Below are 27,115 nucleotides of genomic sequence, written 5' to 3' on the forward strand. Positions count from 1 at the left end.
AGCCTGAATTTTGATTAGCCTGAAAAGATATAGCTAACCAGAAATTATTAGCTTTAGAGTTAATAGTTTTATAGCTTAGATAGTCTGTAAGTAGCATGGTATTTTTTTATTTTAAAAAAGTAATATATGTACTTATTTTACAGCAAAAAAAGAAAAAGAAAAAAAGAGTTCCTGTATGCCTACCCTTAATAAATAGTAACATCTAAATTTTGCTTTGTATTAGTCTGTTATTTTTTTCTATAAATTTAAATATTTTATATAAATGGATAATAATGGGAAGACAGTAATTAAGAGCTCAGGTTCTAGAGTCTGACAAACCTGGTGAGGAATATCAGCTTTATCACTTTCTAGATGTGTGGCTTTTAGAAAGTTACTTTACCTCTATAATCTTATTTATCTAATCTAAATGAAAAATAATACTGTTTGCCTCACAGAATGTTTTAAAGCTTAAATTTTAAAAAAGCAAATAACTTATCACAGTGTTTGAAATACAGGAAGTGCTCAATAAATGTTAGCTATTATTCTTAAACTATATAATATTTTAATCTAGTTTATTCATTTAGTGATATAAACATCTTCCTATGTCATGAACTTCTTTACATTTTTAAAAATTGTCTTCTGCAATGTTATTATTACTTATTGTTTGACATTCTACTCTTTGGTTGTAGCCTAGTATTTTTGCCAGCCCCTATTTGGATATCTCAGGCATTTCCTATTTCCCAGATTTAAAAACAAAGGTGTAATAATCTTCCAGAGGTTAAGTGTTTTAGTCTTCTTTACATTAAACTTAACAGCTTGTATTAATTCTACCTCTGAGAGTACATGCAGTACTTTTAGGCCCTTGATTCCTATAATTTATATGAATACCAAAAACAGATTATTTTTGCATATCTATTAATTCAGTTTAGTGATATTATGGAAGAAGCAAGTTTAGCATTTGTATTTGACTGATTTACTAGCAGATATTTAAAAATTATGGATCCAAAGTAGTTTGAAAAAGTAACAACATTGAGTATGTAGAAGTATTGCATTATGAGACACTCAATATTGAGTATCAGCCCCAGTCAGCCACTTACAAATTTTGAGAGCTAATAGACTTCAGTTTCTATTTCTGTAGCACCCTGGTATTAAATTAATCAGCCTCTAAATTCCCTTATAGGCCTATAATATCATTCCTTTGAAATAAGTTTCTCCACTGACTTGAATAAATATTATCACTCTAGTTAGCCCTTCTCTCTAATATTATATTAGTATCTAATTAATATAAAATGATTAAGGCCATTCATCCCAGCTTTTGCATTCCATGCTACTACATAGAGGTAGAGATCATCACCTGAAAACATTCTAACCTCATTTAAGATCTTTCTCATTCATATCAAGCTCATCTCTTTTAAATGGAATACTGGTTTATCTAGGTTTCCACTGGAGTTGTATTCAAGTTATAGGAAGAGAGGAAAGTAAGAATTGTAGAAATACAAGGAATAGTGAAATTATGAATACCACTTTTCAGTTCCGCTTAATAGCTTTGCTTTGTATAAATACATTTTTAATGCTTTGGGAGGTGTGTTTTGTGCAAAAAGCAGCTGAACAAAGGGCCATCATTATTTTTGCAGCTAATTTTGGAGTTGATTAGATAGAGCCATGATTCAAATCCATGTAATTAACTGCTATGTCTCACGTAGTTCAATACATGAGTTCAACTGAGCATATCCCAAACTAACATAATCTCTAGATCTTTATTGTAAAATAGTATATATCCTAAAACTGGTCATGTATTTTCTTGCCCAAAATTTCAGCATCACCTGCTGTCCCTACTTTTTCCTTTCATTAAAAACAAAACAATACATTAATTCAGAAATATAATTTAATGAATATTTTTTAGGGACTATTATCTCAAGTACTATGCTGGGTAACTGGGAATACAGCAGTAGATAGACTTCTTAGCCCTGCTCTCAAAGACCTTAGAGAGGAGTTGATATGAGAAAAAAAAATTGCAACAAATCTATCAGATAAAGTGTTATAATCCAAAGAGCTCTTCTAAGCTCATAGGGAAAAATGAAATAAAATAACTAAAGAGCAAGAACAGCCATTTTATAAAAAGAAATAAATTCAGCAAAGAAATTATCAAAAAACATGCATCCTGTCACTAGAAATCTATTTTAAATTTAAAACAATACAAATTTTGCAGTCCAATAAAAACCTTTTTTTTTTTTTTAATTTACTTGAAAGACAGAGATCACAAGTAGGCAGAGAGGTAGGCAGAGAGAGAGGAAGGAAAGCAGGCTCCCTGCTGACCAGAGAGCCCAACGCGGAGCTTGATCCCAGAACCCTGGGATCATGACCTGAGCTGAAAGCAGAGGCTTTAACCCACTGAGCCACCCAGGCACCCCCAATAAAAACCATTTTTAAATTATAATCATCCATACTATAATGAGCAGTGACCTGATTATTCCTATTGACACTAGTAGGAAGGAATATAAGTCTGTGTGACCTTTCAAGTGAACATATATGTAAGGATATAATATATCCTTAAAATTTTTCTTATATTTTAATCAATCACAGTTGCCATAAATATATCCAGTAGAAACTATCAAAGAAGCCATTAAAGACTTATATATAAGATTATTTATTATACCATTTTTCAAATTGATAAAAAATTAGAACCAACCTTAATGTCTATGGTTAAATAATTTACACATGCATATTTGAATTATTTATATAACCCCCAAAAAATCATATCTTTTGGAGTACTTAATGACATGGGGGGAAAACTCAAAATAAAATATGTGGTTAGAAAAAAATAGGTAAACAATAGTGCATAGGGATAGAATTGCAAATTGTTTTGTAATCTATATTATTTTTTAAACCAGAAAAATAAAAATTTTTGTTATTCAAATAGGGTCTGATAATGACAGATAATGCCTGCTTTTCAGATTTATAACAGATCTTCATAAAGCCAACTATTTATTTGTTTTTATAACTATATTTATATGAGAGCATTTTAATATCTAGGCTAAACCATTCAATTCTCAATCTTGCTGGGTAGAAAATTATATCACATTTCAGTGGAAGTTTTAAAATAAAATGTTTTCTGTTTCATACAAATAATAAATAATTCTTAGTAACATACACTGTACTACTTTAAGTTATTTCAAAGTGCTTAATAACTTTTATACCACACCATTGATGGGCTTCATAATTTCTTTCAGAGAGATAAGAAATTTGAAAAGAAAAGAACATGGATTGCATTATGTAAACTCTGGCAGGAAATAACTTGCTGAAAAGTCTAATTTTGTATAGATTGTTTTGGAATCAAAGCTATTATAGAAACTTAAAGATCAAAATTAAATCCATAATAAACTATAAATAAATAATTTCATATGTTAATATATCATGAGAAATAAGATCCTTAAATAGGAAGGATTTTCTAAGGATAAAAATTTTTTGTCAGGAAGAGGTAGGTTGGTGGATCTGTGACGTGTTAACAAGATTCTGATTTTGACTTCTCTTTTCCTTGTTAACCTTTGCAACTCTTTCCTTGGTCTTCTCTATTCTTTTGTTGGTTTAGTTTATAATCATATTGCTTTTCTTCAGAAATGCATTATTTTTTTGACATGTAATTGTCACCTTCCTTTCATTTCTTCCTTCTTTTTTACTTTGCCTTAATAAGTCACAAATGAAACAGTTGTTTTATGATGAAGCAACAGTTTTATTGAAAGAGATGAAGTATAGTTAATTAAAATATTAACCAGACCCCAAAAGTATTTCTTTTCAAGAGTATGTTTAATTTTTGAGCTCTGAGGTGATACACTGCAATATTTTCAGATTGTTTTTAATAATTATTTTGTTAAATATATTCTATTCTGTTAAATATATTCTAGCTGACAGGCTGAATAGAAAGTTGAAATGGTTTTGACCCTCTTTTGAAATCACAATGAAATACTTACAAAATGTTTTCTTCAGGGTAGAAAAATTACTAGTGATAAAATTTTTTGTTTTGCAACATTTTAATTTTCAAAGGAGATTTTTAAAAATCTCCTCCAAATCATAACTATAAGAAGCAATCCATAGTTGTACCAATATATATTGAGTGGTATTGGTTAAAAGATAAACAATTTCTAAGAAAAAAGTTTTATTTCCTCTCATTGATACCCATACTTAAGAAAACAATAGCATAGGGGTGCCTGGGTGGCTCAGTGGGTTAAAGCCTCTGCCTTCTGCTCAGGTCATGATCCCCGGGTTCTGTAATCAAGCCCTGCATCGGGCTCTCTGCTCAGCAGGGAGCTGACTTCCCCCTCTCTCTCTGCCTGCCTCTCTGCCTACTTGTGATCTCTGTCTGTCAAATAAATAAATAAAATCTTTAAAAAAAAAAAAAAGTAGCATAATAAAATAGGGTTAGAAATATTTGTCTGCCAGGGTAGTTCTGAATGTAAATTATAGGTAATTCTAAAAATAAAGTAATTCAGTTACTAAGGCAAAAAAAGCAAGGAAAAATGTTTGCTTAATCTGTGCCATTTTATTTCAAATTAATATAAAATATATTATGAGAGAAAAAGGAAATCTACCTTAGCCATTCCATAAATGAGAGCCTAAAGTTTAATGAAAAGACCTGAGTGAAAATTTAATAGTACAGAGCATTTTTTTATTGATATGTCTCTAGAAAGCCCCTGAACCTGTCTAGACCTAAGTTCAAATACAGAAAATATACCATCTCTTCTCAGATTTTTTGATAAATCTATAATAACTAAAGAGAAGTGTGAATACATACACCCAGTGATGTAGGAACCTAACTTAATGTCACTTTTACAAGCCTAAAATTTCTTTCAACTTTTATATTTTATTTTGAAAATTAATATAAAGTTGGATTTCTGCTCCAAAATCTACATTTCCTTTAATACAGATAAAACATTTACAACTATTTATTGGCAGGGGAAGTGAGGGTGAGATGGAATAGTTTTCTTTTTTTTCTTTTCTTTTCTTTTTTTTTTTTTTTTTTTTTTTTTTTTGAGATGGGATAATTTTCTACCTTGTTAACAGTGGAAATGATTATATAGTGAGTTTGGATCTGGAGAATTGTTCTAAATCAAAAATAATGAACAACCCATATTGTATTAGCATCCAGGCAGTTTCTTTTGTTGCAGGATATTTCTAGAATTCAAGCTCTTATGAAAAAGGTAAATAAATATAGCAGAGTCATTTCACTGCTTTATAGGCTACATCCTGGTAATTAATCCTTGAGGATAAATTCCTCTGTAATTAATCTCTGATGAAAGATTTCCAGGAGGCTGCAAAAGAGGTGATACATTGCAATATTTTCAGATTATTTTTAATAGATATATTATAGCTGAGAGACTGAATAAAAATTGAAATTTTTTTGACCCTCTGACTTATGCCTTTTGAAATCACAATGAAATACCTATAAAATGTTTTCTTCAGAGTAGAAAAACATTAATGATAACATTTTTGTTTTAGTTTTGTTTTAATTTTCAAACTTCATAAACTAATAATCTCAACCAGTCATAACCCCTACAATTCTTTACATCCAATTCTCAAACTTCATTTATATTGCAATAATCCTATATGTGATAAAGGCGTCTCTTAGTTACTGATGCAAAATGTTTAACCTCATAGACAAATATGGATAAAATTAGCTAATGATGTAGGATATAATAATTATCATGAAGAGTAAAGTAATTTATCTAACCCAAATGCTAATCTTTTGTGATTACTTTTAACTTCTTATCAAAGAAAAATAATCAGGCATTTGGGTTAGCTATGAATTTCTTTTATTTATATTACTTCATCATATTTGTTGATTAAGGGTTGACTAGAATAAATGAGAGTATTAAACTAAAATCTACTGAAGTTACTTTTCTCTGGTTTTAATATTTAATTTATGAGACAAATCTTTTTTGAATTCTTTCTGAAGTTTTTCAGTATTAGCTATTATACCTCGTTCAGGGACCACAAAAAAAATCACGTAACAGTTGAAATACAGCCACTTCTGGCTTTGATAACAACTACATGGTTTTCTAAAGTTGTTTCTTATGACAGTTTCAAATTTACAAAGTCAGATTTATATACAGAAAATTGATGTCAAGCATTGGACAGATGAGCTTCCTGTTCCCAACATCTTTATTTAAGTTGGTATTATTTTTAAAAATAATAAAAATAAAAATAAATTGGTATTATAGTCTATTTTTCACATTTAGAGTTAATGGGTGACTCTTACAACTCATTAAGTTTCTGTATTTGCACTTGCATTTGGAACTGAAATGGTTCAGGGAAAAAATTTTCCCATAAATAAATAAAATAACATTAAATATCTTCCATGGATGGAGAGACAGATAAACACACAAGACAGAGACACATATACATATACATCTTATAAGCATCAATTTTTTTCCAGCCCATTTATTTCCAGGTCTCTAGAGGGAATACAACTATAAACTGGAAGTCAGAAACTGTGGATGTTTTTCCTAGATTTGTCATTAACAAATAACCTTGAAGAAGATACCTCATGTTGCTGGAATTTGTGTAATTTTAACTCTTCTGGAAATAAAAGACAATGTAGAAAATGGTGTTCACTTGTTAACAATTCTGAAAATCTTCAGTTTCTAAACATTCTCAGAAAAGAGCATGAGGCATTAGACTATATTTTTAATAGGAAATTACCTACTTTATCTTTATAATCAAGATATTGTGAGTCTCCACTTAAAATGGGAAATTGTTTTGATATAAAATGTTCTCTAAGATCAAAGAAAATAGCACAAGAGAAAGAGTAGATACTGTAAGTTCACTGCCCATTCAGAAGCCCTCTCTTATAATGTTGCTATTCTAATTAGTATTAGACTAAGAAGTATTGACTAAGAAGAATAAGAATTGGTGATTATCTCTTGGGTATAACATTTAGCTAGTGCTGAAGAATTAATAAAAACTTTATCAACTAAAACCAAAAGTTGACATAATTCTTTTATACCATGATGCTTTTTTTTTTTTCAAAATAAAAATTCAGTTTTCTCAGTATTATTCCTAAGCAATCTCCATATGCTATCAGAGAGATCCTAAAAGGGCTAAGACAATCTATACCCTGTCTCTAGGAAATGTAATTTTGTAGCATGGTCAGGTTTCTTATTTGCCCTGAGGATTTTAACACTTGGAACCTGGCATCACATTATCACATTGATGCTTCCTCTACTGTCTTTTAAAAAAAAAAAAAAAAGAAAAGAAAAACAAAACACCAGAACCATCACAGGTAACTTGACCTATGTTGGTCTGAATGGAAACCATCATTTTTCATGTGTAGGACCCATGGCATAAAAGTGCTTGGTCTGAAGCTTCCTCATTCTTCTTCCCTAACTTTTTTATTTATCTTCCTCTCTAACCAAGTATTAGTTCTTATTATAGCTCTATAAAAAAGCAAAAAAAAAGAAAAATATTCTAATTTGTATCTCATCTAATAAAACACTTTGTGTTGAGAATCTTCCGTTTCTCTTTTACATAGTGATGTCAAACCAGTTTTTAAAATAGTAGTTCCACTATTACTTTCTCCTATCTTACCCAAGAGGAAAATTCAACTGAAATAAAATAAAGTTTTGAGGGAGTGAATGTATTTAACATTGGTCTGGCATTAAAATTTTCTGGTTGGGCAGCACGATTGTTTAATTGGGAATCTCAGTGACAGCTGAACAACCTGGTGCTTGGGTCAGCAAGCAGAGGAGCTTCACTCTGTCACCTTTCAAGAATGATGCTTGTTAAGACTCATCTTTTCTCTAAGAGAACACTCATGTTTTAGTCATATCATTGATGTTTTCTGATATTACAACAGAATAGACACTGTAACACTTAAAGAGACAATGTTCTCTGCATAGATATATTTGTAATTCTTTGTTCTTTGTAAACCAAACGCAAATGTAACAATATTCCAGATACTGCTACATCAGAAGTTCCCAAGATAACCAAAAGTAAGTCCCCATTTCCTAATCTCAGGAATAATGCTATAATAAAGACAATTCTAGTGACCAGCCTATTTGCAGAGCATGTCATATATCCTCTGGGTTAGTTAACTCCTTGGCTTCCTAAGAGATTCTTCAAAGAGTCAAATGATGTTTTTGCATGTTTTACTTACTAATGTATAGAAAATTTTTTAAGTTCACTTTTTCTTTATTCTGTCTTTTTTACCCATCTTCCCTCATTGTAGCAAATTAGACGGCCGGATGAAAGCAAAGGAGTTGCTAGTAGAGTTGGATCCCTCAAAGTAAATATGTTTCTAACATTTTTTGGCAAGATTTCGTCTATAGCCTACACTTCTTCCTTTTTGGAGGGTGGTGGGAGGAAGGGGGCTTTTTCCATTTTTCACCATCCCATTTTTTTTATTTTAATATTTTTATTGGCTGTTGGGTCATATTTTTTTGTTGTTGTTTGTTTCAGCTACACATAGAGCAACCAGCTGAAGGCAAGATGCCAAATAACTAGCTTTGAATGGCACCACAAATAAAAGAAAGGGCAATTGTCTCATTATAGGTGCCTATAATTTGGGGTTCTAGAGTAAACCGTTCCTCTGACTGATGTCACTGACTATGTGTTAAGTTCCTGTTACACAGAGAACTAATATTTATTTTCAGAATATTATCTCCCCTTTTTGCTTTTTTTATAAAAAGTAACTAAATGTTATGTTAGTGTCATTACCATTTGTAGTTCACTGCAGAAAAAATAATTACTATGAGTTAGTATCATGTATTTTATATACATATATACACATATAGATGTGTGTGTATACATATATAAAATCTTAAGAATTAGAAAAAGAATTTTATATGATGCTGTATAATGGGCTCACATATAGCTAATAGTATTTGAACACTTTTAATCTCCTTTGATTTGTTTTTTTTAAGTTAAAAAATTGATATAACAGTTAATAGAACCAACATATATCAAAATGTTTGCCCATTTGTGTATGTCATCTGCTAATACACAACTTAAGGATTTCTAATATGATGGTCCCATTTGCTAGTTGTTAAATATCTATTTGGCCAATATATCTTGGGAACTCGATACTCTTAACATTCAATGACTATGAAAAGGTAAGCCAGTCATCATCCTTTAGAAACAGAGATATAACCATTGGTCACTTTTAATGCTGCCACCATAAATGCAAGTTAGAAAATTTGCTGAATTTTAAAAATATGCTGAAGAATTTCCCCCCAGATTAACTACTACTTGTATCTCAATCCCATTTGTCCTAACAGCAATAGTAACTGTTAATCAAAATGACAGTTTACTGCATTGGGATATCCCAAAATTCATTAACTACCTTGAGGGCTATTATTAAGTCAATTCAAAATTTTATACACCTCCTATTTATTTCCATTTAACAATTTATGCTGTACTAATTTTTACACTCCTTCCTCTCCTTGCCTCTTCTGCCTTCTTAATTTTACTTTTTTGTTGTTGTTATTTATTTGTGTGTGTGCACGCACATGAGTGCACATGGATGAAGGTGTGTCTGTATGTTTGTGTCCTTTATTCCAGACAAGCCATCTTCTCTGTTCTCTAACACTGCTGTATACTGGGTAGCATTTTTGTTTTGTTTTGTTTTTAATGTTTTTTCACTAAGAATAATGAGAGGGGATGGGAAGTGTTGATTATATGCCTCTTTCAAAATCAAGGCAAGTTAAAATGATTCAGTCAGAAAAATATAAGTTCATGTATCCCAGTGACATCAGTAGCATTCCTCACTGTCTACTTGTGAGGTATCATATTTTACCTTTGTCTTTAAGGGAACATAAGTCCATTATTGTTTGGAGTATGGATTATGAGCCAGATTCAAATGAAAAAGTGAAGTGTGAGATAACTTTTTAGAAATTATTGATAGTGAAATAAAGATAAAATGGCATCCATAAGTATAGCACCATCAGCTATAAACAATTGTGTGTGCAAGTGCGCATGTGTTTAATTATCTCTAAGTTCAGCTTTTGGCTGTATAGAGCTTTAACTTAAAATTGTATGTTTATTATTTTTAAGTATATATACATATATGTATGTATATATATATATATATACACACACACACACACATGTATATGTATAAGATCAAAGAAAGATACATGTTAGGGTTCAATCAGTTTAATATGGTTTCAGCTTTAAATCAAAAAGTGTGTTTGGGTAAAGCAAATCTCATAATTTCTAAATATGTTTACTCCATAATGTACCAAATAGAAAATTTTAAAGTGAATCTCTAGGAGATTATAAAGATATAGTATTTATTTTCTCCAACACTTTGGGGAGAAAAGATGCTATAATTAAAATAAAAGTTGGCTTCCTAGTCACAGGTTTATTGAGCATGTATTCTTGTGTTACGCAAAGATCTTTGATGTTTTGAAATGTTTGCAAAAGGCAGTGAGAAATGTATAATGCTATGATCTTATTTTTAAAAGGAAAAAAGAAAATGGAAAAGAGAACAAGTTGCTTTTTCAATTCATTTTCTGATGTTTACATGTAGCTCCATCGAAAGCTGGAGGAGCTCAGAGATCACCTAGAAGGCAATGTGAAAGGATACTCTCTCAGAGTAAATGTACGATTTCACTCGGTGATTTTTTTTTTCCTAAACTTCTGCTGACTGGTAATTCCAAATCTGATTGGTTTGTCCTCTCATCTCCATCTTTTTTACTTTCTGTCTCTTTTCTCCCTCTCTTTCTTTCCTAGCTGTAGCTTCATGCTTACATTTATGAAATAAAGATTAAATTGGCAGGAAAGAGGACACTTAAGCCACACTAGCATTGCAGTTGATTTAATAACTTTATGGCTCCAGTACAAAATAAAAATTTTCTTTTCAAAATCTGTGTTTCTTACACAATTGTTGAATTTTCTGAGAATGTTTTCATGAGACTTCACTTGGAGCTTTTCCATTGACCGTGTCTTCTACCCCTTGTTGGATTTGTCAGCAAGACTATAAATTATTGGCTGGATCCAAGTGATAGAGCCTTGATGATTCAATTGCTTTTGTCAAGGAAAATGATCAGTGTTAGAGTATCATTGTAGATAATCTAGCAAATAGACACATTTTTCTGAGTTAATAGACTTTTCTTAAACTCTTTGGGAATAGCTATAAGATTCTTTTGTTTAAAAAAATTAGGCAGTAGGCATCTTCAATGTCATATAACATCGTATAAATACTTGAGATAAAGGCTAATTTACCCAAGACAACACTTTGAAGGAGAACAATACCTTATAGCCACTCAATACTGTACATGTGTCAGATAGGCAATACTAACAATTATATTTTTTGTGACCTATAGAGCTCAGACTCAGAATAGTTCGTCCTTCTCCTGAATATATCTTTTCAAGAGAAATGGAAATAAAATCTCTGAAATGGTAAATGGTATAAATATTGCAGAAGAAAAGCAAAATTATTACAGTAAATAATTTCTCACTCTGTTTAGCTCTGACAACCCATTCTTGGGGCTTTTTAAAAGTTTCTATCAATCCTAGCCTGGATTTTCTTCTCCCAAGATTATTGCCATACCTTTAATTCATATTGCTATAATAGTTTTTTTTAAAGAGTAGAATAAACAATAATAGTAATACATTAATTCTCTGGCTTCTCAGCTTGTTTTTAATTATGTACCATACATAGTTACTTATATCTCCATATTAAACTTCTGATTACTCAAATCCAAAGCTGTTTTTATAGTATTAATCATTAAATTCTGATTGCAGTTAATGCAAGTGTCTTGCTTTTCTGTTTTCTTGTGACCCAGTCCTTCTTTTCTGAATATTCTTACAGAATTTCAAAAATCAACCATAATCACTCCCAGAATTACTCCACTACCTTAAAAAGAAGATTATATGAATTTTATGATTAAATCAGTCTAAAACATACCTGAATATTATTCTAGAAAGCCCTAAAGAGATTCTGACAATATTAGTAAATGTATTTCATGTCATACTCTCTGTAACCAACCATGAGAAGTGATGGTGGTTTTATTTTCCCTATCAAACCAAAACTAGAAAGTTAAGACTTCTTATGGTCTATATGGAAGGGATTTATGTTAGATTAGGATTAAAAGTTTTGTGCTTCAAAGATTAAATTATATACATGCCACTTTTCAATTTCTTTTTTTAACACCTGTACTGCATGGTACAATATGTAATAAGTAGTAAGCCCATCTTTTGTTTCATTTGCTGGGTCACACTTTGTTCTGATTATCTTTTTTTTCTAAAAAGATTGAATATTAGATAAATCATTCTAAGATTCCCTTTAACTAGAAATGTATGTGGAGGAAAACTATCAAAAGGCAAATTGTATCTTTGGTAGAGAGTTCAGCTTAAAGGAGATGCATATCAAATATTTATCTGAGTGTTCAGTTTCTCCCTTTCCTTTTAATTCCCATTATCCCAGAATGCCTTAAAATAACCCTTTCATGTTAACAGTTTTTGCTTAGAAGCAGAATAAAGTTATTCTCACTTCCATAAGCTATATAAACAGATTTTGTTCCTAAAATGAGATGAATTGGCATATAAATGAAAAATTTATTGTAGGCATCTATATACAAGAGTAAGTATGTGAATGTCTTTTAATTCATTGAAACATTTCTAAATAGTTCAATAAGATGAAATATTAAAAACCATGTTTGCACTTAAGTGTTTTATTTAATAGTTGGAAAATGAGACATCATTCAAATGTCTGGGATAAGGATTTAATTAAATCATTAATACTTCAATGGGTATCATCTATATGATATATTACTCTTTAGAGAGAAAAGAATCCTGCATCCTTAATTATTAATGATAATCATTGATATAAAGTAGAATATTCTAAGATATAACTTTTGGAATAATAATAAACTATTTTTCATATGAAAATAGACTTCATCCTATATTGGCACTTTTATAGCAAAAAGTAGGATATGTCAGATTCTTGAATTATAAATTAAGAATATATCATCATTTTCTATACATGGTACAAAGTAGAAGTATTCTGAACCCCAAATGAGTTTTTAGTAATTTTAAAAACAAAACTGTCATCTTGTGCCTTTACAAATTATTATCTTATAAGCAGAGTTTGCCTAATTTAATGTAACTTCAAAAGTTACTACAAATCCTTGGACTGATAATGTGTTGAGAATAATGACTAGAAAATAACACCACATAAAGGAAAAAAATATCTTTACATTTAAGAAGGTGTGAGATAGATTTTTTTTAAAAAAAAAAAAACATTTCCACAATGGAATATTGCTCAGCCATCAAATAGAATAAAATTTTACCCTTTACATCAACCTGATGGAACTGGAGGGTATTATGCTGAGTGAAATAAGTCAATAAGAGAATAACAATTATCATATGGTTTCACTCATATTTAGAATGTAAGAAATAGCACTGAGGATCATAGGAGGAGGGAGGGAAAACTGAATGGGAAGAAATCATAGAGGGAGACAAACCATGGCAGACTCTTAATTGTAGGAAACAAAATTAGGGTTGCTGGAGGAGCGGCGGGTGGGGGGATGAGGTAACTGGGTGACGGCCATTAAGGAGGACAGGTGATGTAATGAGCACTGGGTGTTATATGCAACTGATGAATTAATGAACTCTACATCTGAAATTAATGATGTACTATATGTTGGCCAATTGAATTTAAATTGAGAAAAAGAAAAAATACTCAAATACATGAATCTAGTCAGAAGAATATTAAAAGTTAGGCTTAAGATTGAAAAACGTGTAAACATTTGAATTGAAAAGCATAATACAAACTAATACCTTATTTAGATAATATAAATCAAGGTAAGTTTACAAAGTTGAAGCTAATTAAAGAGTGATGGGTCCCTGGAAAGTTTGAGTGTTGAAATATTCAGAGAAAAAGAACATAAACGCTCATGAAATAAAGACAAGTATAAAGAAAAGAAAGGAGAGGAGTAAAAATGCCACAAAGCCACAAATTTTATGTTTTCATTTAGTCTATGTAGTGTGATAGTAAATTTCTATTCAGCTGTAAACATATACAAATAGATTTTGGGTAACCAAATATGTTAATTTTTTAAAGGCTTTGACAAAGAATAAAAGGGAAGATGACTTATGAAAACAGACTATTGACACATAAGCAAAGTAGGAATTAGATAATGAAGTAAAAGGAATGTGATAGTTTTAAGTACTTGCTATGATAACATAAAATAAAAGGATGTGTTATTTGAAGTAGAAAAAGTTAAGGGAAGAGTTATCACTTAAAATATGTTTTTAATAAGTTTAAGAAAAATATCTGAGTCGAGTCAGAAAGTCATGTGTTTTAAAGAATGATTTTTAAATGTTTAACAATTTTCTGAATGCTGAATTAAGACTAATATGAAATAAGATCAATATAAATAATGGATTAGATAGTTGTGATTTTATAGATTTTTTTAAGATCAGCATTTTCATTGCAGTCTTAGTTCTGAACAACTGTTCTTATATTTCTGATGAAGTGTTTTGGAGCTTTTTTTTGCTTTTTTATATTCATGCTATAACTCCGGGTTCAGCAAACTAAATCTCCTGGGCCAAATCCTGTTTCTCTTTTGTGGGCCACAAGCTAGGAATGATTTTTGCATTTTTAAATGATGGGAGTGACCAAAAGAATGTCATTTCACAGCATGTAAAAAGCACATGAAATTCAAATTTCAGTGTCCAAAAATAAAGTTTTATTGAAACACAGCCACATTCATTCATTTGCATATAATCTATGGTTGCTTTTGTGCTACAAAAGTAAAGATGAGCAGTTACAGTAAAGACCATATGGCACACAAAGCCAGAAATGTTTACTATCTGACTATTTACAGAAAAGTTTGCTGAGACCTGCTGTAACAAGCTAGTGTGTCAAAATGACAGTAACAGAGAAGTGATTACAATAGAGACTCTGTAAAATTATCTTCATTTTAGAGCTTGAGGAAAAGAAAGCTGCTGATTTTAGGGGGATGGTTTCAGATTATTCTGCCTGGAAGCTTATGTCTAAAAGAGTTAATACCCTGAAATCTTCTATCTTTACATTTTTAGTCATCTGTTTGCCATTGTTTTATCATACACACACACACACACAAAGTAAACCCACCCTGGGATTAACATTAAACCCCTCAAATATAGAACTGTCATATAGATAAACTATGGATTATAAATTACTCTTTGTTGAGGAGCACCCCTACAGAGATTTAGGGTAAAAAGATAAATTCCAATCTTGTTCTCTCAGACTTTTAAAAAATGTATTTTAAGAGTATATTTGCTGCACACCACATTTTTCTGTTTATTGTTTCAATATATCTTATTAAAGATAAGACCACCTTTTGATTTTTCATACGTAACTGCACCAAGAAATCATTCCATCTACAGGAAATTTTGTACAACTGGCAAAGACACCCTGACAGGATCAACCAATATGTCTTATCTTAACAGCACTTGAATATCTAGAAGGCATCTGCATTGAATCAGTCAACCCTGACTAAAGTAAGGAAGAACAGCAAATAAGCATTCAGTAGTTTTTAAATGAGTAAACATCAGTTTGTCTATATACTCTACTTTCTCAGGCAATTTTTAGAGTCTTTTGTAGATTATTTGAGCTTCCTATTAAGTCTACCTTGTGTGATGTTTTGGCACTTGCCCATATTAATAATATGCATTTGTTTACTCTTCAATTTACAATAATTATGTATCATCCTGAGTGTCTTGGTAGATGATGTATCATAAATATGACCAGACTACAGTAATGATGAGGATGACAGTAAATCAACTTTAGTATTATCTGTTTGGAAAACAGGCTAATTTTGCTACCTTTCACTTTGTTAGAATTTGCTTAACTTGCATGTTAATACAATTCTGAGATTTCACTTCTACCAAATAACAAAAATCTTATCTGTTTTTAGAACAGAAAAAAAAAATCTCATCTAATACTTATAAAATCTCCTTTAGTAGCTAAGACATCACAGAAGTGGGAATGACACACACTGTGAGATGTTTAATGCTTATTGAAGAATTGCCATTATCAGAATTGACTTTAATACAAAATAAGGTACTAATAAAAGATCTCCTTGGCAAGTAAATTTCCCTAATAACAAGAAATGGAGAAGTGATAAGGAAAAAAGATAAGACTCAAACTGTTTTGAAAGATAAAGTTTTTCAGTTTTATGGATATACAGAGACAGAACAAACGTGCATAGCCAAGTTTTCTTAGAATTAACACCTTGCTGAAGAAAATTAGATGTGTATATAGTTGGGAAAAAATTTTAATTTCTTGTATGTATAGAATTTACCATATTTTAGGAAATACCTCAAAGTAACCTTTTAAGTAGCAGTGGTAACATTTTATCACAGATCTTTGTGATAGTAAATATAAAACCTTCTCAACATTATTTCACACAGTTCAATGTTTTAAATATAGAAGAAAAAGAGTTTGTATATTCATTTATTCATTAAACACTTACTGAGCACCTACAACAGTTTGCTGTGCTCATGGTAGAAATACAATTGAACAAATAAGATAATAAGGGCATTTCTGATTCCTCCACTGTGCCATCTTCTATATCTTCATTTCCCCCACCCTACCTTTGCATTTTGTAACTTCATAAAGAATTTGTAAGTAGAGAATGCATACTTAAAAATTTAACTCACCTGGTATTATTAACAACCTAATGAAAGAAGAGGCCAGAGAATTGAACATGGCAGTGTGACAATCTATAAAGTAATAATAGGAGAGAAAATTATCAATTCAAAGCATGAAGATTAAACATTTTTTTAGTATAAAACAGCTGTTTTAAAAAAACCAGTAAAGCATTCTGATAGAAGATAGACTTGGACAAGAGTTTTGTGTTTCAATTTTTGCCTCTTATGGTGTTTTTATTGTTATATACATTAATGTATCATATATACATACATGTGCATATATGAGTATGTATATGTATGTGTATACACACACACACATATGAAGATTCAGTAGTACTGTGAATGGAGTAATAGGAACAGGACATCAGAATCAGAACACTGAGCTGGCTTTGGTGCCCTCTTTAAAAAGCAAGATGAAGATGTACAGTAGAGTTCTCATCTTATAAATAACCTCACATGTAGTTTTCTAGTGTTCCTAAACCAATGAAGATCAGTGTAATACTACAGGAGAAAAATGATAAGTGTTCTACTTTCCGATTAACCTTAATGAGCATCTCCTCAGCAAGATCATACCAGATCTGATCAGAGGGAGTCATCTCTGTCATGGATTTTTTTTTTTTTTTTTTTTTTTTTTTTTTTTTAGCTAGGTATTCTTTTTTAATCACAAGATTCTCCTCCAATATCTTGAACCTTGAGATTTCCAAACTCAGGTGTCTGCTTATAAGGCTGTCTTGTTATCTGGCAAATATGTTGGTGATGGAGCCATCTAATCTTCTGAGACCCTTACTATGCTATCATTTCCTCTTTAACAGTGTTTTCTTTTCCCCACTGCAAAACCAGGCTTGGCTTCCCTCGTGCTCATCTACCTATAGTGTATCTGAGGTATAATTTGCACGTGTTATCTTACATGGTCAACAACATGCTCGCCCTCACCATTTTTCTTATTTTATTTTCCTTTTGCCTTAATTTATTTTGCCTTGCACTTTGCACTTGGCTGAAAGGGATAAGGGTACCAAAGGGGGAAAGTTAGCAGTTTCGGAAGGAATTTTCTATGTTTTTATACTGTACTGTTTTCTGAGTAACTTTGGAGGGAGAGGGTAGTCACTGTATCATGTTGAAATGGTTAAAATCTAAATAGCCAACTTGATTGTTACCACCACTTTAATTCCATAAAAATTCCTTTGAGCCAGGTAATTTGTCATTAAATATTGGCTAAAGACAAAGATTCTGGTTTATAGGCCTGTATAGGTCCCTCTGGTAGCTGAAGATGTACAATGAATTAATGACAGTCTTGTCCCATTAACTATAGATACAGCATCCCAAATTGGCTATTAAATGAAGAGTTAATATGATTCCCCTGTTTTTATGTAAAAGGGAAGACTCATTCCTTTTTAGAAAACTGATTAGGTCACTTGGGAAAATAGTTTTCTTAAGTGATACTCGTATTTGTATAAGGTTCTTGTAGTCTGGAAGATTAATTTTATAATCACTAATGAGATTCATGTTCTTTTGACAAACTATTTTATATGACATTTGAACTATGTTTTTTGCCTTTTTAAGGGCCTAATTTCTTATTCTTACTGTGTAAAACCATATCATATCTGTTTCTGTTTTTGTGAAACAGATTCATTGAAATATTAACAGATTTTGAATATACTTTAAATCTACTTTCCAAAGCAGGGGGGCACTGTTGAGTAACTAAGAGAAAAGAGTATTTGTGCCTCAAAATACGGCTATAAATAAAAGTAATATCCTGTGAATTTTAAGATTCTAATTTTTTCCAGACAAAATATATTTCTACACATATTTAGTATTGTTAACTTCATTCTGATTGCAGAAATATCTCAAAAATGTCATGGCACTATCTAAAGTACCAGGTAGTGTATGCAGAACCACAGACAGGATAACATCTTTTGACTTTAGAAGGAATAGCTTGATCAAACCACTGGCTTCACAAGGTTGAATGAATTGAATAAAGAGTTTTACAGCCATCTTCTTTAATTTTTTCCTTTGCAAGTTACAGCTGTTTTAGATTTTTTTCTCTTAAACTTTATTTTGTAGAGAATTTCTTCTTGAAATACATATCTGTAGGGAAAAGAAAGTAATGAAAAGCAAATAAATGACTTGCGATATCAACAGACTTTTAAGAGACAAGATTAATATCATCTCATCACCACATTTTCCGTAGGTCTTTTCTTAATTCCCCAGAATTATGATTCCCAGTGTAAAAAATATATAACCCATTTCTTTCTGACACTTCATCCAGGCAATTCTCCATTTTCCATGAGAGTGTATAAGAAGTCTACCATTGGCATCATCTTCAGTCACAGTCTACAGCATCCATCAGGGTATTACTTCCTCTGTGACAGCATGTGTGCAGGAGGGTTCTCAGGTTGGAATGTGGAACTGGCTTCTGTGGGGATGGGATTGTGTATGCTGTAGCATTTGCTCCATAGCATTCAGATCTTAAATGAACTCTGGCTTTATCTGGATTTGTTACTTTTCATTGTGACACTTTAGCTTTATTTATTTGTCATAAAATGTGTTTCTCTTTTTGTCATTTGTGGTAGGGTTTTTATATTCCCAATGACACATCTCTGTGGACTTCACAAATGGTATTTATGTTTAATTTATGATGCTATAAAGACCAATAAGACCATGAAGAATGGCTTAGGGAATCTAATATTCATGATAACACTTCAGGCAGAATAACTCTCCATAATTTTTTCTACTTCATCTTAAATTGGTGAACAATTGTTTTATAAAATTTTAGACTATGAGTCTTAATAATTAGAATTTCAATAAATGTCCTGATATTTCAGTTTTTCATATGGAAGCCTCTTGATGGGATTGTTGGTTAGCTGTATTTTTTATTTTATAGCATCAGTGGAGGTGGCCAAACTTTCCATGACTCAATCTCTTCTTCCCTAACATTTATACCATCTTCACTGACCTTAGTACTAAAGGAATAATTCTCCAGTACCCAATGTAGCACACTGGCTTTATCAATTTCATGTCACTTTCTTCTGTATCATTCATAAGACCGAAAAATAAGCCATGTTCAAAAATGAGTCTAACCGTGAGTTATTCAAGAACAAGATAATTTCTAACCTTACCTGACTGATACTACTCAGCAAATATTACTCCATGTAGTTGATTGCCCCTTTGTAAAAATTACTTCTTTTATATATGACAAGCCCTGTGTTTGACATCTCATTGATCTTATTTAAATTAGTCTTCACACAAGCTGTTTAGATATTAGGGTCAGCCTGATTTTATAAACCAGGAAACTGATCTCAAAGAGGTTAGATATCTTGCCTTACATCATAAAGTTTCCAAATGAGTGTCAGAAAATTGTTTTTTTCTTAAATACCATGCTTTCTGCTGTTCAGGAGTTATTAAAAGCCGTCAGCTCTGCATGGCATGCAATAATAGCCTTGTATTTTCACAGTATTTATTTACCTGGTTCAGGCTGATGATATAGTTTTTGGTTTTATCTTATGAGAGGATTTAGATGTACCTATAAGATACAAAGCTTTAATGCAGGAAATACTACAAAGACCTTCCTCTTGTAATCTATTATTCTTATTTTTCTTATATTTGGTCATTCAGTAAGTATATATTGAATACCTACTATTTCTTCTTTAAATGTAATTATAATCTGCTGGCTGTATCTTGACCTTTGGAACTGGCTTCACATTTAGAATGCATAGAATACCATGAATGTAATGAGGTCAATGTCACAGGTTCTACATGATTGTTCATCCCCTCAAATAAAAAGAAAGAAATCACCTTTCAAATTCCCAGCTAATCTCAGTTTTGCTCCAGCATTGTTCCACCAGTGTTCATTTTTTAATATCGTTTGAAAAAATTGCTTCAGAATTCACTTAGTTTAGACAAAAGCCAGAATTAGTATGATCCCCTTGTAGAGATAGTGCTCTTTGACTTATTTGAAAAGCTGAAATATATACTAGATATAAATCTTTTATGATTTGTAACAGTAAAAAAAAAAAATGAAGACTTTAAAACCTTATCTTTAATGTCTTAGATTTCTCATTAGCAAGGCTGATTTAGATAATTTAAAATTTTGAAGGTAATTGATTTTTACTATTGTGTGGACACATACCAAGATTTGATTTAATTTTTTTAAGATTTTATTTATTTATTTATTTTGAGAGAGAGAGAGAGAGAGAGAGGGAGAACAAGCAGGGGGGAGGGACAGAGGAAGAGGGAGAACCAGGCTCCCTACTGAGTGGAGATCCTCTTGAAGGACTTTATCCCAAGACCCTGGGATCTTGACCTGAGCCAAAGGCAGATGCTTTACTGAGTCACCCAGGTACCCCAATTTTATTTTTATTTTAATGCTTTAAAACTTTTAGCTACCCAAAGAAACACTGGCATTTTTAAGTTGTAGCATGCAAAACAGTTGCCCTTTGAAGCCAGCACACTTTTAAAACACTATTTCTGATCTAAACAAACCTTGGCTGACTGAAAGTTTGGGCCTTCTGCAAATGTAAACTTCAGTTGAATTGCAGATAGCATATCTACATAGTCAAGGGTGGAGGGAAAGCCGAAAGGAAGGAAGAAAACTGGATTTTAAATACTGCAACATTTCCTCCTTAAAAAGCGGGGGGGAGACATTTTTGAACCATCAACAGGACTATAAACTTCTCCATTGGGAGAAACTAATAAAATAAAATAAGATTCTACACTGTGAAATGATCGCCTCAGATTTTCTACTTCATAAAATCTCACTTAGAAAAACTATTAATAATCAATTTATTATTTATTTCAGTGTCGTTTTCTGTAGTGTCCCACTCTTTCCTGTCACTCTTATGTTTACTATTTTCATTCTGTTTGTATATAATACTTGGGAATTTGGAGATAATGTGAAGAAATCTGTTAGAATTGAAATCTTTTAATACACTACAACTTCTGTTCACCAAAGTTTCATAACTCCTACCTCACTTTTGAATTTTTAAAAAGTAATCAGAGTGGAGAGAGGGGCAAGATGGCAGAGAAGTAAGAGACCCTGTTTCAACTGGTCCCCTAAAGTAAGCTAAATATCTACCAGAACACTCTGAACACCCAGGAAATCAGCCTGAAATATAAGACTATATACCTCTGGATCTCTCCAGGGGCAGAAGACATTGGTGGAAAGGTAAGCAGAGTGGGAACGCTTGGACTGATATCAGAGGATAAACAGAAGGGGGAAGGAGCCACCAGAAGCAACCCATTGGAAAGTAATACCCCAAGATGGAAGTGCCCTGTGGTTTGGGGACCAGCATTAATTTGGTGTCTGGTTAAAAGCACTCAAAAAGAGCAAAAGATTTTAAGGTGCAACTGGTGGAATCAGATACCAAGACGCATGATACTGGCAAAAATCAGACACACAGACCAGTGGAACAGAGTAGAGAGCCAAAATATGGACCCACAACTCTATGATAAATAATCCTCGACAAGCAAGAAAAATATATACAATGGAAAAAAGACAGTCTCTTCAATAAATCGTGCTGGGAAAATTGGACAGCTATGTGTAGAAGAATGAAACTTGACCATTCTCTTACACCATACACAAAGATAAATGCAAAATGGTTAAAAGACCTCAATGTGTGGCAGGAATCTATCAAAATCTTAAAGAAAAACATAGGCAGCAACCTCTTTCAAGACATGTCTCCAAAGGCAATGGAAAAAAAAGCAAAAATGAAGTTTTGGGACTTCATCAAGATAAAACGCTTCTGCACAGCAAAGGATACAGTCAACAAAACAAAAAGGTAACCCAAGAATGGGAGAAGATACTCACAAATGACACTACAGACAAAGGGCTGATATCCAAGATCTATAAAGAACTACTCAAACTCAATGCTCAAAAAACAGATAATCATGTCAAAAAATGGGCAGAAGACATGAACAAACACTTCTCCAAAGAAGACATACAAGTGGCTAACAGACACATGAAAAAATGTTCATCATCATTAGCCATCAGTGAAATTGAAATAAAAAACACTTTGAGATACCACCTTACACCAGTTAGAATGGCCAAATATAACAAGACAGTAAACAACAAGTGTTGGAGAGGATGTGGAAAAAGGGGAACCCTCTTACACTGCTGGTGGGAATGCAAATTGGTGCAGCCACTTTGGAAAACAGCATGGAGATTCCTTAAGAAATTGAAAACAGAGCTACCCTATGACCCTGCGATTGACTACTGGGTATTTACCCCTAAGATACAGATGTAGTGAAAAGAAGGGCCATCTCTACCCCAGTGTTCAGAGCAGCAATGGCCACAATCGCCGAACTGTGGAAAGAGCCAAAATGCCCTTCAACAGACAAATTGATAAAGATATGGTCCTATATACAATGGAATATTATGCTTCTCTCGAATACCCAACTTTTGTATCAACATGGATGGGACTGGAGAAGATTATGCTGAGTAAAATAAGTCAAGCAGAGAGAGTCAATTATCATATGGTTTCACTTACTTGTGGAGCATAAGGAATAACATGGAGAACATTAGGAGAAGGAAAGGAAAAGTGAATTGGGGGAAATTGGAGGGGGAGATGAACCATGAGAGACTGTGGATTTTGAGAAACAAACAGGGTTTTGGAGCAAGGGGGTGGGTAGGGTGGGGTTAGATGAACCTGGTAGTGGGTATTAAGGAGGGCACCTATTGCATGGATCACTGGGTGTGGTGCATAGACAATGACTCTTGGAACACTGAAAAACATAAAAAGAAAATAAAGATGGTTTAAGAATTTTTTAAAAAGTAATTAGAGTATATAAATTGTTTGGATCCAAATTAGAAAATTAGGGGGGGGCAGGGTGTGCCTGGGTGGTTGAATTGGTTGAACATCTGACTCTTGATTTTGGCTCAGGTCATAATCTCAGGGTTGTGAGATCAAGCCCCATGTCAGGTTCGGCACTGGGCATGGAGCCTGCTTAAGATTCTCTCTATCCCTCTTCCTCTGCCCCTCCCCTAACCTCTCCCCCCCCCCTATAAATAAATAAATGAATAAATGAATGAATGAATAAATAAAATAAATAAATAGGAAAATAAGTACATACTTTCCTCTGGCATCCAAATAAGTGACCAGCCATAAAGGTAATGGGAAAGCATATTTGACAGGAATATTTGATAAATCTATCTAATCTAAACCTTCTTAGAAAATAAAAGAATTGATTGACTTTTTTTTTAAATGATAGGTACTTCTGTCTACTTGAGCATACATTTTTAAATTTCCATGCTATAAAGACTTTTTACAACTATTGTAGTTGACACTAGTGAATTTCTACTTATCCTCATATACTGCCTCATCTAACAGTGATCATTTGAAATATAAAGAGGTCATCAGTGAAAATAAGGCATGAGAATTTTACAGTTTAAGATGAGGAAATAGTGCGTGAATAATGAGGTTAGTAAATTTTTTAAGTATTGTAAGACCAAGATGGAGGCTATGCGTATCTTCAAGAAAGAATAGGAAAAGAGAATCAACCCTCCTTTTAATTCTTCTAATACCTATAAAGAACTTGTAGCCAGATCTACTTTCAAATCTCAGCTTTCATAAAACAGTGAATTGGCAAGTCCAATAGTAGGCACTCAAAAAATATTTAGGAAATGGTAAGTGAATACTTAAATCATTAGTCAACTTTTCTAAAATTTGTAACATTTCTACATCTGAGTTTCAGGGAGAATTGTAATTATGAAAATCTAGTAGACTCCCTGGGACCTGGTAAGCATTAATTTATTGCTCTTCTTGATTCCTTAAGCTCTAATCACCTCACACTTGGATTATTACAGTAGCTAAACAATTGAATTCTCTTTGTTAGTCCTTCTTTCTTCTTGAGTCAAACTAATCTTCCCAAGCACTACTTTAATTCCCATCAGTTACCTAATCAAAAAAACTATAATAGCCTCCCTCTGAGCTGTTGTATCAAGAGTAAATGTCTTTCTGCCCCTCTCCCAACATCCTTTATACTTTATACTTTATACAGCCGCTAATTATCTAACATTATTTTCCAGTGACCAACTCCTCCCAGTTTGCCCAGGACTTTTACTGATTTTAGCACTTAGAGTACCACTTCTGGTTTAAAATTAGAAGTTCTGTACTCCAGGAACCCCCTCAGTCCCTGTCATATAAGACAATTGGCAATTTTTCCCCGTAATGTACCTACCAACCAATCAAGGGGGCCCTTCTTGTTATACTCTATTTCTTCTTTCTTCTTGGCCATTATTTGTGCTACTTTGTCATTCTGAAATGCCCTCCTACATTTCATAGCTCCACTCTACCTTCCTCCAGAAAACTCCTACTTACTGCTAATCATTTTGCTATACTGCTTTTCCTCCTGCCTATTTGACTACTTTACTACCATTCCTTACATGTTGATAATCAATTTGATGCACTCTCAGATTCTCATTTCATTTCTCACTATGTATCTGCATTGTCCAGCACAATAGCTGGTAGCCACACATGGCTTTAAATTTAAATTAATTTAAAATTTAGTTCCTTATTTGCAGCAGCCACACTTCAAATTCTCAGTAGTCAATGTGGCTAGTGGCTACTGTATTAGAAAGCATAGATATACATTTTTATCACCAAAAAAAAAACCTTCATAAAATCAACCATTGTTATAATTATGATCATCACCATTCATCATCATTACAACTTATATTTATATAGATATATAGAGAGATTTATATAGAATTATCAAGGATAACTCTAGGAACTTCATGTATATTACTGTCACATATCAATGTCACTATTTGGTATCTACCTTGGCATCAACCAGTTACAGCTCACATCTCTCTCCAAAGTTATAAGCACCTTGAACATAACTCAGGCCCCAAATTTGTTCCTTCATGCTCTATTTCAATATATAACACTATGCAATGACTCAGACTAGAAATCTGAGTGTTATCTTATATCCCTTATGAACAGTCATAACCTAAATTCTATAGATTCAGCCTTTTTGTAGCTCTGGAATCTACGCCCTTCTCTCTAGAACTACTTTCAATGATTTAATTGGACTTCTCATCTGAATTACAAGATTAATCTCCAAACTAGTTTCTCTACCCTCATCATTTATTCCATGACTATCTCTAATCTATCTTTTCATTGCTTACCAGAATTAACTTGTTAAAATGTTAATGCAATCACACCATTCCCCATTTAAAGTTTTTCAGTGGCTCTCCATAACTCTTAGGAATTGGCCCTTAGTTACCTCATTGACTATTCCTCTTATCACCCCCTATTATGGTTAAAATTAGCTTCACCCACACTTTTTTCTTTCCATTTCCCAGTTGGCCCGATCCCTCATATCTGTGAATTACACTTGCCTTTTTCTCTGATTTTTTCCCCTTTTCTTCACCTAAGTTATAATTGTCCCTTAAAATTCAGCGCATATATCCCCATTCCAAGAAGTCTTTCCTGATAATTTTCACCCAATTCCTGCCCCCATCTGAGTTGGGAGCATCTCATGCATATCCCCATAGCAGTTTGTACTAACTTCTGTAACTGCATTTATAATCCTGTGTTGTAATTATATGTTTACTTAAACTGTTTTGATCTATTATATTTTGAGCTCCTGGAGACCAGAGTTTGCTTTTTTTAAATTTTTTTTGAAACCTGTCAGTCAGAAGCTAGATCAATTTGAGGCAAACAGTAGGTATTCAGTAAGTGTGGGTTGAATGAGTGATTGAAGGAATGACATTTCATTATCCCCTAATGGGTATATTTATAATAGCATTCACTCTGTTAATTAGATTATGAAATTTGGTTAGGTAAAGATATTGGCTTAGCTCATTTGGGGTTTTATTTCTTTTCTCCATCTAGCACACAGTAGCATTTATTAAACACATTGACCAGATCATGAGTTAGAACCCAGTTTCAAATATCACATTATATGTGTCATATGTCCCTAAGATGTACATGCATTTTTCTGATTCCAGAAAGTATATAGTAATATAGGTCAGTACTTCTAAAACATTTTAATTCTACTCTGCCTGACTTTTCCTACAGTATCTCTGATATTCCATTTTTTAAATAAATAAGTAACAGGGGAAACAGCTTAATTTTTCTTGAATGTGGACTGAATAGTATCAGTTACTCCAATCTCTACAACTCTAAATCCTTATTGACCTTGGATTATAGGAGAGAAGAGAGTTCTCAAACTGTAGAATTGACTTTTACTCCCTGTTGTTGAAACCTGAAGTTTACCTAGAGCAGGACAGCTTTATTCCCTGTGACTCCAGTCAGTCCCCTTGACATCCTGTTTGAAAAACACTGGGAAATAAAGTCTGTAAAAAATCATGCTCTCATAAATTCAGTTAGGAATTCATATGGGAATCAGAATTGGTACACAAATATAGAAAGCTGAGGTTTCTTGTTAGCCAATAAGAAGTATTCCTTAGTTAGCTTTAAACAAAACTGAAGTCAGAATCTAGTGTTACTGAGTAATATTTAAGTTGTACATAGGCCCTTGGTTAAAGCTTCTCCATCTGTTA

The 27,115-nt window shown here is 32.4% G+C and overlaps 1 protein-coding gene and 1 long non-coding RNA gene across 14 annotated transcripts in view; one reads left to right on the forward strand and one right to left on the reverse strand.

Annotated features, from left to right (window-relative positions):
- GPHN (gephyrin) overlaps window positions 1–27,115 on the forward strand; it is a 639,435-nt gene that overhangs the window by 441,464 nt on the left and 170,856 nt on the right. For 7 of the 12 annotated variants that reach the window (XM_045070686.1, XM_013057196.2, XM_004738961.2 and 4 more), the window contains one exon: window positions 8,201–8,257. The exons of 4 other annotated variants lie outside the window; for them this stretch is intronic. In XM_045070686.1, the coding sequence (XP_044926621.1) occupies window positions 8,201–8,257 (57 nt within the window). Of the gene's footprint in view, window positions 1–8,200; window positions 8,258–10,501; window positions 10,574–27,115 lie in introns of all 12 variants that reach the window. One more of the 12 variants, XM_045070696.1, reaches the window with a different exon arrangement.
- The window catches only part of LOC123389311, a 54,886-nt gene continuing 42,422 nt past the window's right edge, over window positions 14,652–27,115 (reverse strand). For both annotated transcript variants that reach the window (XR_006603913.1, XR_006603916.1), the window contains exon 3: window positions 14,652–18,699. This is a non-coding gene — a long non-coding RNA (uncharacterized LOC123389311). The remainder of the gene's footprint in view (window positions 18,700–27,115) is intronic.

The sequence above is a fragment of the Mustela putorius genome, unplaced genomic scaffold, assembly GCF_011764305.1.
Source record: "Mustela putorius furo isolate JIRA1106 unplaced genomic scaffold, ASM1176430v1.1 tig00000129_pilon_pilon_pilon, whole genome shotgun sequence".
Lineage (NCBI taxonomy): Eukaryota > Metazoa > Chordata > Mammalia > Carnivora > Mustelidae > Mustela > Mustela putorius.